This window comes from Hipposideros armiger, unplaced genomic scaffold (assembly GCF_001890085.2).
Source record: "Hipposideros armiger isolate ML-2016 unplaced genomic scaffold, ASM189008v1 scaffold_595, whole genome shotgun sequence".
NCBI classification, from domain to species: Eukaryota; Metazoa; Chordata; class Mammalia; order Chiroptera; family Hipposideridae; genus Hipposideros; species Hipposideros armiger.
This window is the reverse complement of record NW_017731945.1, coordinates 1,113,707-1,128,674: the sequence shown is the minus strand read 5'-3', so window position 1 is coordinate 1,128,674 and position 14,968 is coordinate 1,113,707. Positions and strand designations below refer to the sequence as shown.

The 14,968-nt window shown below is 35.3% G+C and overlaps 1 protein-coding gene across 1 annotated transcript in view; it reads right to left on the bottom strand.

The window, feature by feature from the left end:
- The window catches only part of DST (dystonin), a gene marked incomplete at its 3' end in the record, with an annotated part of 435,221 nt that overhangs the window by 59,852 nt on the left and 360,401 nt on the right, over positions 1-14,968 (bottom strand). Inside the window, exons 44-52 of the mRNA XM_019624589.1 lie at positions 12,617-12,825; positions 11,664-11,981; positions 11,007-11,173; positions 9,235-9,391; positions 8,156-8,282; positions 5,941-6,003; positions 4,625-4,866; positions 3,616-3,745; positions 751-950 (exon numbers count right to left, since the gene is read on the bottom strand). Of these exons, the coding sequence (XP_019480134.1) occupies positions 751-950; positions 3,616-3,745; positions 4,625-4,866; positions 5,941-6,003; positions 8,156-8,282; positions 9,235-9,391; positions 11,007-11,173; positions 11,664-11,981; positions 12,617-12,825 (1,613 nt within the window). The remainder of the gene's footprint in view (positions 1-750; positions 951-3,615; positions 3,746-4,624; positions 4,867-5,940; positions 6,004-8,155; positions 8,283-9,234; positions 9,392-11,006; positions 11,174-11,663; positions 11,982-12,616; positions 12,826-14,968) is intronic.

Below are 14,968 nucleotides of genomic sequence, written 5' to 3'. Positions count from 1 at the left end.
CTCTGAGACACTACCAAGACTGGGGGGCAATTATTTCTCCCCAAATGGTTATTTAGTTTCTGTTTTCATTCTCTTCAAATTAAGAACATACATGAATTTGTATTTTCAGAGTACAGGATCAGCCTCACTGCTCTGATACCACTACTTATATCTAAAGAAATCTCACTGAAACCACAACAGAACTTCTGTATTATGTTTGCCTTAAATTTTATGGATTTTTTTTCCCCCTTGTGGATTTATGCGCTTATAATTAGAGTAGTCTAACTAACCCTCTGGGTTTCAGGGTTTCCTCTTTGCTTCCCTTATTCTTTCTCCTCTACTTATCCTGTTTCTCCCCCTGACAGGGCTGTACTGCATGAGTTTTAAAAGTTTCATTATCTACTATCAGACTCGAAATAAATAAAACCTCAAAGGAGTAATTTCTAAACCATAAAAAGCATACACTAGCTTCTCATAAAAATGTTATTACTTATACACTCACATTAATACTTCAAAGAAGGCCCTTTATAACAGGGTCTGCACAAACCACAATATGACTGAAATGATCGAGGGACTTGGCCCACTCATGGGCTCAGTAGGCTACTGTGAAATGCCTCCCAGCTTCGGTTCTCTGGGGCTTCCCACAAACCTCAGAACGGCATCTGTGGACATCTGAAACACTGCAAATACACTCCAAGGCAGTTAAAGCACACACTGCCCAATGCTAATATAGTCATAATGAAAACATTTTTCTTGTTAAATAGTACTCACCTGTACCTGCTGCCTTTGTGTGTTTAGCATATTTGGGTCAATGGACAGAGGCCCAAGTACACTGACCATCAGTTCCTTTTCCACAAGCCACTGTTTTAACTGAGCCTCTACAGTCTGGAATTGAGTTAGATTATTAGAGGATTCTTCCAGTTTTTGTTGTCTATCCACTGTTAGTTGATTGAGTTCTTGCCACTTAGAATCTAAAAGAAAAAGGATAAAGCGGGTGTTGAGTATCTATGAAGGCTGCAGGAAGTGACTCAAAATGATATACAATGGCTATTATTCCGTCTTTATAACTCTCTTACACAGTTGATTCAAGTCTAACCAAAGATAAATAATAGCATTTATTATGAATTTTTATGATTCTGATGGTTGTATATTGATTAAATTAAAATGGAAGTAAATCTGAATCTGATTTTAGAATATAATGTAGAGTATGGAATATTCCTTAAAGCAAACAAGTTCCTGAGCAACCTCGGTCCTTCCTGAAGTCCTATCGAGTCTGTTGAGTCAATTATAACTGACCTATGAACAATAAACATTAATCATTTTCTTTAATATCAAGTCTTCAATGATCAGTTCTAGGCAAGTGACTCTCAGATTTTTATAACTATGCCCAATCATTCCCTTCTATTCACACTGCACATTAGTAACCAGCTGTTCGAGGTTACACTAGGAAATCTCATCAACCCTTTAAACTCACTTCTTTTAAATAAAAAACTCATTATATTCTCCTATCAAAATTGGTGGATTTTTCTGACTTCGAGATTTCTTTCAAAGGTTATTCTTACCCCATGTCAGAGATGCAATAATTCACAATGTTCTTTCATGACGTCCTATTTTCTTGGTTCCAAAACTGAAACCCATCCTTTACTTCTCTAGTGCCCTCACTCCCTCACTCCATTTGGTCCTCATCATGGTTTGCCCAGACCGGTGGTTCTCAAACTTTATAGCTGCATTAAAATCGCCTGGAGTGATTGTTAACACAGGTTGCTGGGCCCCACCCCAGAGTTTCTGCATCAGTAGGTCTGAATTTCTGCATTTCTAACAAGTTCCCAGGAGACCCTGCTGCTGCTGTTCCCAGTCTATGACAACTGCAGACCAAGACTTCTAGCTGCTTTTCCTGCTACTAGTGTTTCTCAGCTGCAATCCATTAGGTTCTTAAGTAATTCCACTCCCCCGCCCCCCTGCAAAAAAAATCACTTTCAAATATGTCACTTCTTTGCTTAGATCCTTCAATAACTCAGTTCTCACTCCTTAGATGACAACATCTGAAGACCTTGCTTGCCACTCACGGCCTCCCACACACTGGCCCTAGTCTACTAATCCTGGAGGGCTTGCACTTTGAGATGAATCCTCTAATCTAGTCCCGCTGATCTTACCATTACCATCCAAATAGGCTTCTGCTCACACAGGCCCCATACCCGACACATACCTCCTCTCAGTGTATCCCAGCTCTACCCTTCCTTCGCGATCCCTCTGGATTTTACCCTCTGCTTGAAGGGTTTCCGGTCTCCCCACCCTCAAGACAGCCTGTTCCTGAAGCCAAAAGTTATTGACCATCACTTGAATATAACAGTCACTCAATAATTGGTGGGTATAATTAGTTCATTGACAGATTTTTTTCACCTAATATAATATACTAAAGATCTGATTTTTGTAGAACCCAACCCTGCAACTTTGTCTATATGGCATGTTCTAGTCAAACATAATCTGACAAAATAATGTAACTAAAACAATAAACTGAGAGGAAGAAATATCAAAATCTTATCAGGAAGCTTTTTTGAAATATACATTCCTTAATTCCACTCCTATTCTAAAATGTCTTGATAATACTCCCCCTAATAATTCTGATATCCCAGGTGAGAGCTACTGAGTTAGGAACAAATTAATTACAATTCAATAGAAGTCTCCATAGTTGGACTAAATAGACCTTTGAACATTAAGATTCCTTAGGATAACCTTTTCCAAACTAAAACATACTTACAGATTTCTAAATGTATCACGGCATATCTGACTCTAAAGGAAAGACAATCTTTAGCTAAACATAATGTAAAGATTGAAAGTAAAATCATTCTCATAATCATCATAGCACACACATAGCCTTTACTATGTGCCAGGTACTACTCATCTGAGCTGTACACACATTAACTCATTGAATACTCCAAACAATTACATAAAGTAGGGAAAATTAGTATCATTATCTTTTCCACATTATTATAACAATGCAAAAGGAGTGATAAGATAATAGGGCTCAAGAAGAAAATTCTGTACCTAAGAAGAATAGATTATATAGTGACAGGATCGATATGGGAATATAACTCTAGAAACAGAGTCAAAACCATCAGATTTCTGTGGGGAGCTGCTTTTTAATACTGGCTGTGGAAGAGAAGAAGAGCATAACACAGAGGCTGGCGGTGTCCCAGAAAGCGCTCCATGAAGGAGAAGGGAGCCAACCTTTTCCAGACAAATAAACTAACAGAAACGTGTAAATTAAAATATAGTAAAGCATAAAAATTAGAAACACCAAAAACCTAGTATACAATAAACAATCATGAGAACATGCTACTCAGTGCACAGCATTTTATTAACTAGTATCTACCTTTTTCATAACAATGAATTAAGTTAGTGTTTCAGGAAAAAAACAAACAAATAAACAAACAAACAAAACCCAAGATAAAATTTACCAAGTCAGCACAACATAATTCGAAATGGTACTTTTAAATATGCAAAAATAGATTCTGAAACATTAAATCAAATCCCAAAATAAGTAAGGCTGTTGGGTAACTGTTTCCTGACGAAGATTATGATGAAAAAAAGACTGAGCTGCTGTTTGTGGAGTCTGGTGTAAGTAACATAACATACCTATTTCCATCAACATCTGCTTCCATTTCGGGGCCTCAGGAGTATCCGGGTTCTGCTCCAACAGCTCTGTCAATTTGTCTTTCAACTCCTGCACTTTGTTGACATTTTGCTTCAGTTCTGCCTCAAACGACTAAGAAGGGGGAAAAAAAATACAGTAACCCCATTAAAGTATGTCAATATCGAAAATCAAAAACAAAATTATGATAAGAGAATGTTTTTCTCTAGCATGACCAAAAGAGGAAAAAAAATCCACAGCTGAATGCTGAAGTGGGGAGGACCTGGAATCACCAGTTAATTATTTTCCTTTCCTCTTCTAACTCATCCTCAACTATGTGATGCAAGAATCGCAAAGAGGAATGCTATAGCTCTGGAGATAATAATGCTTATCCCCATTACCTAGAAGGAATGTCGTATTATTCTCAAACAAATCCCTTTGGAAAAAGGGAAGACGACATCAGTAAGATTGTAATTAATAAGAAAATCAGTCTTGATAAAGGCTGCCAGATTTGACAATCTACTAGTAAATAAGTCGTTTTCTGGTCAACACACTATCGAGTTCAAATATAGGTTAGTAATTTGTAGACATTTTTGCCATTATTGACACGATGTAAAACCATTTTCCCAACCTTGACAGCTGTAGAAAGAAACACTGTCTATTAAAGAAAGGGAAAGCAGGAGCCCCCCTATTTTATACTGGACAGAACAGATCCCTAATACACTTGGCCACTAGATTAATCTTTTCTAATAGCTGACTGGTTAAAATCCCAGACTTAAACTGATTTAAAGGTGGCAAATTTGTTTCTACCCAACAGTTCACTCATCTTTATAATGTCTTAGTGCAAAAATAGATGACTACGACCATCAATCTCACCCATTAAACAAAACCGGCAAATTATAATATTTGCTAAAGAGCAAGAAATCAGGACAGGGCTCCTATCCACCTGGGCTTAGTTCTGAATGCTAATCTATTCTCTTCCAGGTCTTCAATCAATGTGCCCACAGAATATACCTTATTCTGCTCCACCTGAGTCTTCACAGCTTCAGTATCTGTAGGTGTAGGTGCCTGATGCCATTTTGTTGCAGTTTTGTTCATCGTCTGTAACCACTGCATCATTGCACTCGATTCTTCCTGAGCCTTTTGCAATTTGGTGAGTTTAGTATTCAGTTCAGCTATTTTGTCCTTAAGTAAGAGGCCAAGATCTTCATACCCATGGCTTATGTCAGTCATATCCTTTTTAATAGATGTTAATCCTAACAGTAAGAAAAATAATTATACTGACACATTTTTCAGGATGTTTAGAGTAGAGCTCTAGAAACAAAAGTTTGCTTTAGATGAGATTCCCTTCTATTTTGTCAATATTAGCCCACTATGACGAAGTCATACAATTTTTATAAGTAAAAGGTTAGATCATCTTATAAGGCTATTTAGTGACGAATAATTTAGGAACACTGCATAATACAAGTGAAATGAAATACATTTTAAATAGAATAAAAAAAACAAAATCATAAAATATTACTGATTAATTCCTCAGTCATTAAACTCAAGAATATAGCTCAAATAATATCTCAAGTGACAAAATATCTCAAATTTACCAAACAGAAAGAAACATAAACCAAATGCCAAACTGAACTACTGGATTTCACTAATTTCTGATGAAGAAAATTACATGGAATGTTATATAAATATTATATTTATGGAGAATGTGACTATTACATTAATACCATTTTAATTCAAGTTTAAAATTTCAAAGTAATTACTAATCACCTTTAAAAAGATTTTCTCTGTCAAATGTATGGTGTCAGGTGGGTATTAGACATATCGGGGGGATCACTTTGTTAATTATATAAATGACTAACCAATAAATTATACACGTGAAATTAATATAGAATAACCCTGAATGTCAACTGCAATCACAAAATTAAAATAAATAAAAATAAAGTTCAAAGCATCATAAAAAATTAAGGAAGCTATTTAATGCAATTGACAGAGAGAAATGCATCCTCTGCTCATTTATGAAGTAAACTTAATTACTGATATTATTAGAGTCTCTGGCTTGTAAATAAGTACAAATCATTAATGTCTTTCTCCCCAACAGACTGTAAGCTCCATGAGGGCAGAAACATAATATTTTTTTTACTCAATGCTGAGATTATAACAGAAATGGAAAATATATGATGAATAAAAGTTATATATTGTTCTATATATATATACATACATACATACATACATACACATATATATACACTTTTAAAGTAAAAAAAAAAAAGATTTCCTCTCTCAAAAAATACCAAGACATTTCAATCAATAAGCACTTAGTTATTCACCTTTACTTGCTAAAATTTCCTGAGTATCTGTCATTGTTCCTTCACCATTTAATATTACGCCACCTGTAAAAATATTAACACTGAAGTAATCATAGATTTGCATAACATTTCTATGCATTAATAGTAAATGACTTTAAATCAAACCTCTGTAAGCAGTAATCATTTAAACATGTTATTACTACTTGAAAGTTTAAAATATTGATTCCATTTCAAAATCAAATAAAGGTCCAAAATTTAAAGATCAAGCCAAGCGGTGCCCGACTAGCTCAGTTGGTAGAGCATGAGACTTTTAAAGATCAAGCCATATCCTCTCTTCTATATAAAATGTATTCTTAAAGTAGTAACATGATCGCCTCAAACACAAGTTTCAGTATTTTAGATTATATACAAGTATACTACTCATTAAATATGAATTTATAAAACAATTTTGTAATAAAGTTTCTTTATTGGAAAAGTTATTTTAGCAATAAAGTCTCTAAAGCTCAGAAGTTGCTCAGTATCTGTGTTGCACGAAGCACAAATGAATGACAGAACCAAAAGGACTTCTGCCCTCCTTACAGAAATGACAATTGTCTGGTGCAGTCACATAGTATTATCATGGGTTTAGTGAAGACAGAATGATGTGAAAAGGCATCAAAGAAAACGTGAAAAGAAACAACAAACAAAAAACCCTACTACTACACTCACAGTGGTTTGGAATGCCTGGGCTTTGGTGTATGGCTCACCTGAACCTAACCCCAGCCCTATTAATTAGTAGCTCTGTAACTGGGCAAATTAATCACCACTTCCTTAAACTGATGGGGACAATAATACCTATCTCGTGAGACCACTGTGGGAATTAAACACAGTTAACCTACTGCCTAAAAAATAGGAACTGCTCAGGGAGTAGTAATTACTTTTCTCTTTAATTATATAACTATGTAGCATTGGTATCTTTTTCATAATCGGAATATTTGACAAATAATTAGCCTTTCTCATTTGAGTATACACTGGCTACCTATCCAAAACACAAGGACATGTCCCAAAACTAACCACACGGGAACAAGTATAAACAAATGAAAACATTTAAATATCTGAATCTTAATGCAAGTTTCATCCCTTAAAAAGAAAAAAATAAATCACACACAATGCCATTTCAGATGGAAGTGAATATACCCTGTAGATGCTCAAGATTAATTCCTACCATGTTTAGGAGTTATTAAGAATAGAAAAAAATATTTTTTGCTCATTGCAAATATAAAGTGGACATGAACTAAAATAAAACACAATAGAATTCCTTTTGTTGAAAAAATAAAAAAAACTTGACATTTCAGGAAATCTGATTAGGAGAAAAGGAAGAGTTCATCACACCATATATAATAGGAGTATTCCCTGAAATGGGATTAATAGAGCGGAATAAATGGTTGGTTGAGAGAGGCCCAGCTGGAATATCAGTCTCACAATAGGGATGGGGTGGGGGGTGGGAGCAGGACTAGGCAGAGGATGCTCTCAGGATACTTAGAAACTTTCAGAATAAAGGTATGAGATCTGTCTTCAATCTACTCTTGGATTTTTTTTTAAAGCTAATATTGACAACAATATAAATACATTTTAAACTTTAATCTATAACTACAACTTAATTTTAGAATCATTATTCATATATTTCAACCATTCTGTTGAGAAGAGTAAGTAGTTCAATCATGATTAAGATTGTGATTTAGATATACTGGTTAACATATTGTATATTTTTTTCTTTTTTTTTGGGGGGGGGTTGTGTAAGGAATAAAAGCAGATGGGAATAAAATGAAAAGTCCACTCTACAAAAAAGAATCTGTTTTCTTCCCTCACTTCTTCTTTCCCAGGAGTCCAGACTCATTTCTTTATCAAATATTTCAAATAGAATTGTAACATTACCTTAATTAAGGTAAATAAACAAATGAATTGGAATCTGATCTTTCCCTTTCCCCAATATAATGCCCCCTATTCTCACATATTAATTTGGCTACATTTTAATTGTAGTCTTTAATGAAACATAAGAGGGATTTGAAATTTGACTAGTACAGATACTTCTCCATGGCAGCTTTTAGTGTGTTTACAGATGCCATCTTTTTGTCCCTCACTTTTCCCTCCTGGGATTATTTCATGCATTAATTTGAAAAATAATATACACAAATAAAATTACCAGGGTGGGTCCAATTCTTATGGTCTTTGATATGAATATAAATAAAGCACATACCTGATTTAACTGCTGCTATTGCCTTTGCAGGGGTAGTCACCGCACTTATGAGGTTACATAGTGAGATCCCACTGTTGTTTACTTTCTGAATCTCTGGTGTTTTTAAGCTCCACTGTTCTTGTAATTTCTTGAGGTATAAAAACACATTATTTTTCAGTCTTCATAATCTTTTCAAAGGTACACATTATAATTCAAGTTCTTAAAGACATCTTAAAACAATGACAACTGTGGATCCTGGTTTGTGAGGGAGTGGGTGGAAGAAAAAAACACCATCCCTATTGGTTCCCACAGCCCAGGTGACTGGCAACACTGTTAGCAGGGAGAAGTGACGTGTGATCCATCCTTCATTCTGCCCCTAGCCACAGTGGAAGTCAGGCTATTCCTAGCAGCCAGAGGTTCCAAAGTAACTGTCAACTGTAAGTCTGGAAAACTGCATTAGGTAACAGTCAAGTTGCAAGAAGAAATGTACTATAAAAACAATTAAAAAATGGGAATTCAGAATTCCATTGAATAGTGAGTTTTAATCATCAAAATGTCAATGAATTTAAAAAAACACAAACCTCCACAAATTTGGAGTGGGAAAATGGGCAGAACTGGTCATGGGTCTTATGGTGTAAGTCAGATGACAAAAAGACTTGTACACGATTTGTACTAGAGATTCAATTCTATCCGTAAATACTAGTTATGGTGATATATCCAAGTTACAGTAAACTGCTGAGTTGAAGAGAAGGGTCTTTTACTTAATATTACGAAAAATTATTAAAAAAATAGTGAAACAAAGTAAAGGTTTGGTGGGGAAGGAAACTTGGATACGAACAGTCAGCAACTTGTTAACACATCCCAGTCAACAACTCACTAATACATCTCTTTAAAAAAAGCCAATTAATTGAAAGTTGGGTCTTTCCTCAAAAGGATCAGTTAACCCCATGTCATGATTTGCAAATATCACCAGAAGGTATTGTACATACATAAGAACCTAACTTACGTGACATGAAAGAAAAATAAACCACTATTAGTCTTTTAACTTCTCAGTACTGACACAGGCAAATAAGAAATTAGTATTAGACACAATGATTGACCTTAGTTTCTTCCAAAGATTTTCCTAAATCTTCTGCACCAAAAGAAGGCTGCACAATGGGAACTCTTTCCGTTGTTTCTTTTATCCATGACTTTAATGATTTAACAAGGACTTGGAAAGCATCCATCTGTTCCTGACAAGAGGAGACAGCTTCTTTTCTAGACAACAAAAATCATTGACAAATTTAAGCCACAGAAAGGAGATGCTCCAAAGAACTAATTACTAATAAATAATTGTTCCCATATCAAGCTTAATATTAAGGAAAAAAATCTTCCTCCACCTACACGCTAACCCTTTGATACAGGAGGAAAGGTTTCCTGGGCGATAAGTGAAATCAGCTAAATAACTATTTGTCTATTCCTCAGAGGCAAGGTCTGTAGATAAAGATAGAAGTAAAGAAATCTGCGCCCCATATGTAATAACACTCTATAATGCTACATCAACTCTAAGGCTATATAAACAGTTTTAACACTATTTAGATTCAGTGAGCTTTGATCTGTCCACTTTATATGGTGCTTACTGCCAGCAGGCACCTAACAGAAGTAAAACATTCACACATCACCCGCACGAAAACAGCGCCACCTAGTGGTTTCTATGCTCTATTACAATCACTTGAGTGGATGGATAAAACCGGTTGCTTTAGAGAGCACAGGTTTCAGTCACCAAAAAAACCCCAAAAGGAACGAGGTCAGACCTCGTGACTGAAAAGTTTTTAATGAGTGCCTCCCCTGTGGATACTCAGGAGGCTCCACGGTCAACTATATGGATCTTTCTGTACCTCAGCATCATGGAGGGAGGGCACATGCCCAGCACATGAACAGCTGTGAAGACGGTTATATTTGGAGCCCGGATGACATGTGGATGACATGTGCACATATGCAAGTGTGTGGAATATTGGCACATCAGGGTCCACTGCAGCTGGACTAATTACTGATGACTACGTGGTTTTAAAATTGAATCCATTTGAAAGAAGAAACAACCTAGAGTTTACCTAGGAAAATCAAGACTATGTCTTCTGTGCAATATGTAAATTAAATGTTATAGGACAAGATGAAAAATATAGCTCTGTAAGTAGTATAGACAGCACTCAAAAGTTTATGGTAGAAAATTCGGAAGAAATAAAGAATAGTTGAAAGAGAAATAACTATTTTCAATCTTTTGGGGGTCCTCTGTATAAACTTGAGCAAAACAAGATGTACTATACATTTTAAACTAACATGAGATCAGAAATATAAAATTCAGTTTCAAGGCTTATCTTCATACAGCTTTTTAGCTCAACTTAGGTTCATTCTCTTGTTTCTCATCTTGTTTATTCATGGAGTAATGTCTTATCTACAACTCTTTAAAAAGTAAACTATTTCGGAGAGAAAAAAGGGAAAAAAAAGGCCAGCTTCTGAAGTGAGCCCAGAAAGCAATGAACCACAAGCTATCTTTTCAAGGTTTTTTCTGCCCCTGCAAATAAAAATGTGATATTTGCTAAAGGCTTCAGACACAATAGTGCGTTTAGGTTAGTCAGTAACACACTACCATCACCATTTTTCTTAAAAAATGCTTTCTACTTTTACGTAAGTCTTGAATTTCCCTTCTAAATAGTTTAACAAAAATACACTTAATTTTAATAACAAAAAATCGATATAAAAGCACTTATAAAGTACCCCTACATTTATTCTCAAGTTTTCAAAACTGTTTCAGATATCTACATAAGTAAATAAAAATAACTCATTCTAATTAGTATCAGGTAGAATCAAATCCAATTTCTTAAGTGGTGCTTACTTTTCTGTGATGGTATCCTCCATTTCTTTGAATTTCTTTGACAAATTATTTGTTTTTTCAAAAACCAGAGCCTTATCACCTGGCAAGCCATGGCTGGATATCTCCTTCAAGAGACTCTGTAGAACTTCAAGGTCTTTCTTATGTTCTAAGAATTCAGAAGTAGATTCCTACAAAGCATGTAAGATATTTAATCACTATAAGATGTTGCTAGATCTTCAAATGGCATTCCATCAAGAGGTATGTATGTGACCAGAATCTCACGTTAGAATAATCCTGCCTATCTATGGTCAGTTCTCCTATATATAAATAAATATGGAGGCAGGCTATTTGAAGAACACAGTAAACTTCATTTAATTTAAAAATGCACTCTTTACATTCTGTCTCTTTGTAGGTCTGGCACGTAAAATACTTATATACATCATCTATGGTTCCTGGAAAGTATTGTTTGTGAAATACGGTGTTTGTTTCTAATCAATAAGCAAAGGCTTCAAAGAGGAGTTGAGGTCTACAATTTTCAAAAGAGGAAAGCATAGATCTTTATTAATCCATCAGCAACTAAAATGATGATGGCTCATTATAAGTCTGCCAATAAACATATGCGTTTGTCTGAACTGCTAACATACTCTATCATCCTCATGAATATTCAGGAAGACATACCTGCATATACTGAGATAATTCAGTAACATCTTTGCCTGGCACATCTGCCTCAGTGAGAGCCTGAGTTTTTGTCTCTAAAAATGTCTGAAGCTTTTCTGAGAGGTTCTCAAACAGTTCTACTTTGGTTTTTAGCTCCTCCATTTTGGTAAGTTTTTCTTTGTGTTTATGACCTGCTTCTGAAAAACGAACGGACAAGTCCTTCATTTTGGCTTGCAGGGAGGATGCAGTGGATGGGTCAGTTGTTTCCATAAATTTCTTCACTTTTTCATTCATGGCATTTATACTGCTCTGACGACTTGCGATATCCTGTTCCAACATCTGAAATGAACCGAATATTGCATAGGTTTCATAATGTTTACAAACAGAGTCCCAGAGTTTGAAAAAATTACTATTTGTAACAACATAAGCTTGAATAATCTGTGACTAAAGAAGGTTAACGGCTGGGACTGACTGAGAAGTTTGATCTGTCCCTTGAGGAATCCCATCCCAAATCTCTTCCAAGGAGAGTAGAGAACAGCTGGCTAGTCGCCTGAGCAAGGCAGGAGGTGGCTGCCACTCAGCAACCCCTGGGATCTCATGGAGCCTGGGGATTATCCACGGTCCTAATTTTTAAAAGGCTGGACAAAAACAAGATTGATCAGATTAACCTAATGTGTGCAGCTGGCTGAATCAATGATAAACAAGATGGGACTCAATGTATGTGTAAGCCAACTGTAATGAATATTATTCATCAAAAAAGTCTACAGAGCTCTTTCCATATTCCTTTGCAGGAAAATCACCTTACACATTTGCCTTTGTGCAAGCACTGCTTACCACAGCTATCTTAAGAAAACGTCTCTTTTTCTATAGCTTTACATTTATCTTGACTCTACCTTTCCTTTGGAGCTTATTAAGTGGTTCTTTTTCTTTAAATTTAGAAGTGGGATTATTTTTCTCTTTAGAATGTCACTTACAATGTTTTTACTGATGATATCCTGAAGAGCAGCGGAGTTCAAGGGCACTTGACCTTGTTCTTTGAGAGAACTTTCCACACTTCCCATCCAGTCGAGCATTTCATCCAGGCCATCCTGCACGCTCAGCGAGCGGGTCAGGGTTATCTGGAGTTTTTCATTTCGTTCGTTAACAGACTTGGAAAGATCATCATATCTTCCAACAATGTCATCTATTCCAAAAAGATCAGGAAACGTTAAGCACAAAGTTCTCTTGGCACTCTTCCTTTTCAAAAATACATAAGGTCAATCCTAAAATTTCTACACCAAAGTTGGAAAAAGAAAAAAAAATGTTTAAATGATAAAATCATAATGCATAATCAGAGCACCATCTAAAACCTTAAAAACAAAAAGAAAACATCACAGTGGAAAATGAAAACCAAGTATTTGTTTAAAAATAGTTAATACGTATATCATCTGCATTTGAAGAGGTTTTTATTTTGGGATGCATAAATACTTGAATTGTCCTCGAGAGATGAAAGCAGTCCAAACAGCAAATCCTTGGAGTAAATCCCCATTCTGAATCTAACATTTCAAATTAGCCATACTTATGGATAACTATATGGGGGTAAAGGTGATGTCATACACAGCTATTGTCAAGGAACAATACACAGTCATAAGGACTTGTCAAGAATTAACCTTTACATATAAAAATCCTCTCTCTCTCTCTCTCTCTCTGGAAAACAATCTGTTTTTAATTGTTAATTTATCACTTATTTTCCAAGAGTTTGAAAAGTATTTTAATCATTTCTGAATTGTTTTAGTCTGACACACTGTAGAATGCTTCAGTAGAAGAAAATCTGGACCTAAAACATCTCTATAAAAACTAACTACCACATGCTTGCGTTTGGCCTGGGGAACATAATCCATATAAACAAACAATATTTCTTTTGATTGTTTTAATACTCTATTATGAGAACACAGTTTAACAAATTTTCACTGAAGTGAGATGTTATGTTGAGAGGATTTAAAAAGATAATCATGCTCCTGTCATTAAAAGACAATGAAGCCCCCGAGGATGCTGACAGGGGAAGGGGGTGGCAATTGATAAGCAAGCACCAAGAAGCTATCTATCAGCAGAGAAAATATGAGCCCTAATTTGAAAGTCATACGGAGCAGATACTCTGAACTGCAGGTTATGATTGGCAGGCGAGCTGCTTTTGAAAGGGGAAAACTGTGCATCAACAGGGTACCATCAGCTACCTGTTTAACCATGGTAAGCGACTTCCTAAACTATTTTAATAAAATTCACACATTTTGAGTGTTACTGGGTTTTCTGGATTTCTTAGTGATAAAATATTTTCACCAAAGTAAATTCTTGATTTTAGTAATTAAAAATCATTTTAGAAGAAGGTATAAAACAAAACGTACAAAGAATGTTACTTTTTTTAAGTGGTTGATTTAAGTCAGATAGATCTTAGAGAAACTCCTCTATATCTTAAATATACTTACACATAGTCCTAGAAAATTATGCCAGAGAGAAGTTTTTTTATTATTTTTTTTAAGCTGAGCCATCCTGCCACCTGTTGGCAGCTCAGCGGCTGCTCAGCTCAGGCCGGGCATTGAACCGCTTTTGCTCAGAGATCAAACTCTTGAGCAAGCTCTTAACCAACTGAGCCACTCAGCTGGCCCTGAGAAGTTTTTAAAGTCTTAAAATCATGTAACATATGGCTTGTAAACAAATAAATGTGAAATGATGTATGATTAACAATGGGAAAATGTCAAAATGCCTCTTCAAATAATAGAAATACATATAATATAGTCTTTCTTTCTCTTCCAAATCCCTATGCCCAAGTCTTTGTAGCAGTGGTTGCCAAGGCGTGATGTCAAGAGAGTGCGGTGAGACACAGGAAAAAAAGTTAGAGCTTCTATCCATATTTTTACCTTATACTTTTAAGTGTTTATATTTTTGCATTTTATAATTATAATATGCATAATATGATAGATAACAATATGTATATGTAACTTATAAATATATGTGCATATATCAGGGTACTTATTAAAAATTATTTGGTAGGGGTGCATGATCAAAAGAATTTGGATGTCTGTAAGAAAGAAAGGAGGTTTACCTTCTTCTATTGAGTGGTTTTAGAAGAGCAAAACCTCATCCTTGTCTTTATTTAAAATTTCTATTCAGATTTTAATTCATGTTTTCTTTGGAGTGAGACATATGATTAATCATCTGTTGTGTTGTTTTTTTTTGGTGTTTTGTTTTTTTCTTTTTAAAGATTTTTATTGGGGAATTGGGGGGATGGGAACAGTGCTGGGGAATTGGGGGAAGGGGAACAGACAAGTTGTTGTCGTTTTGTTCTTCAG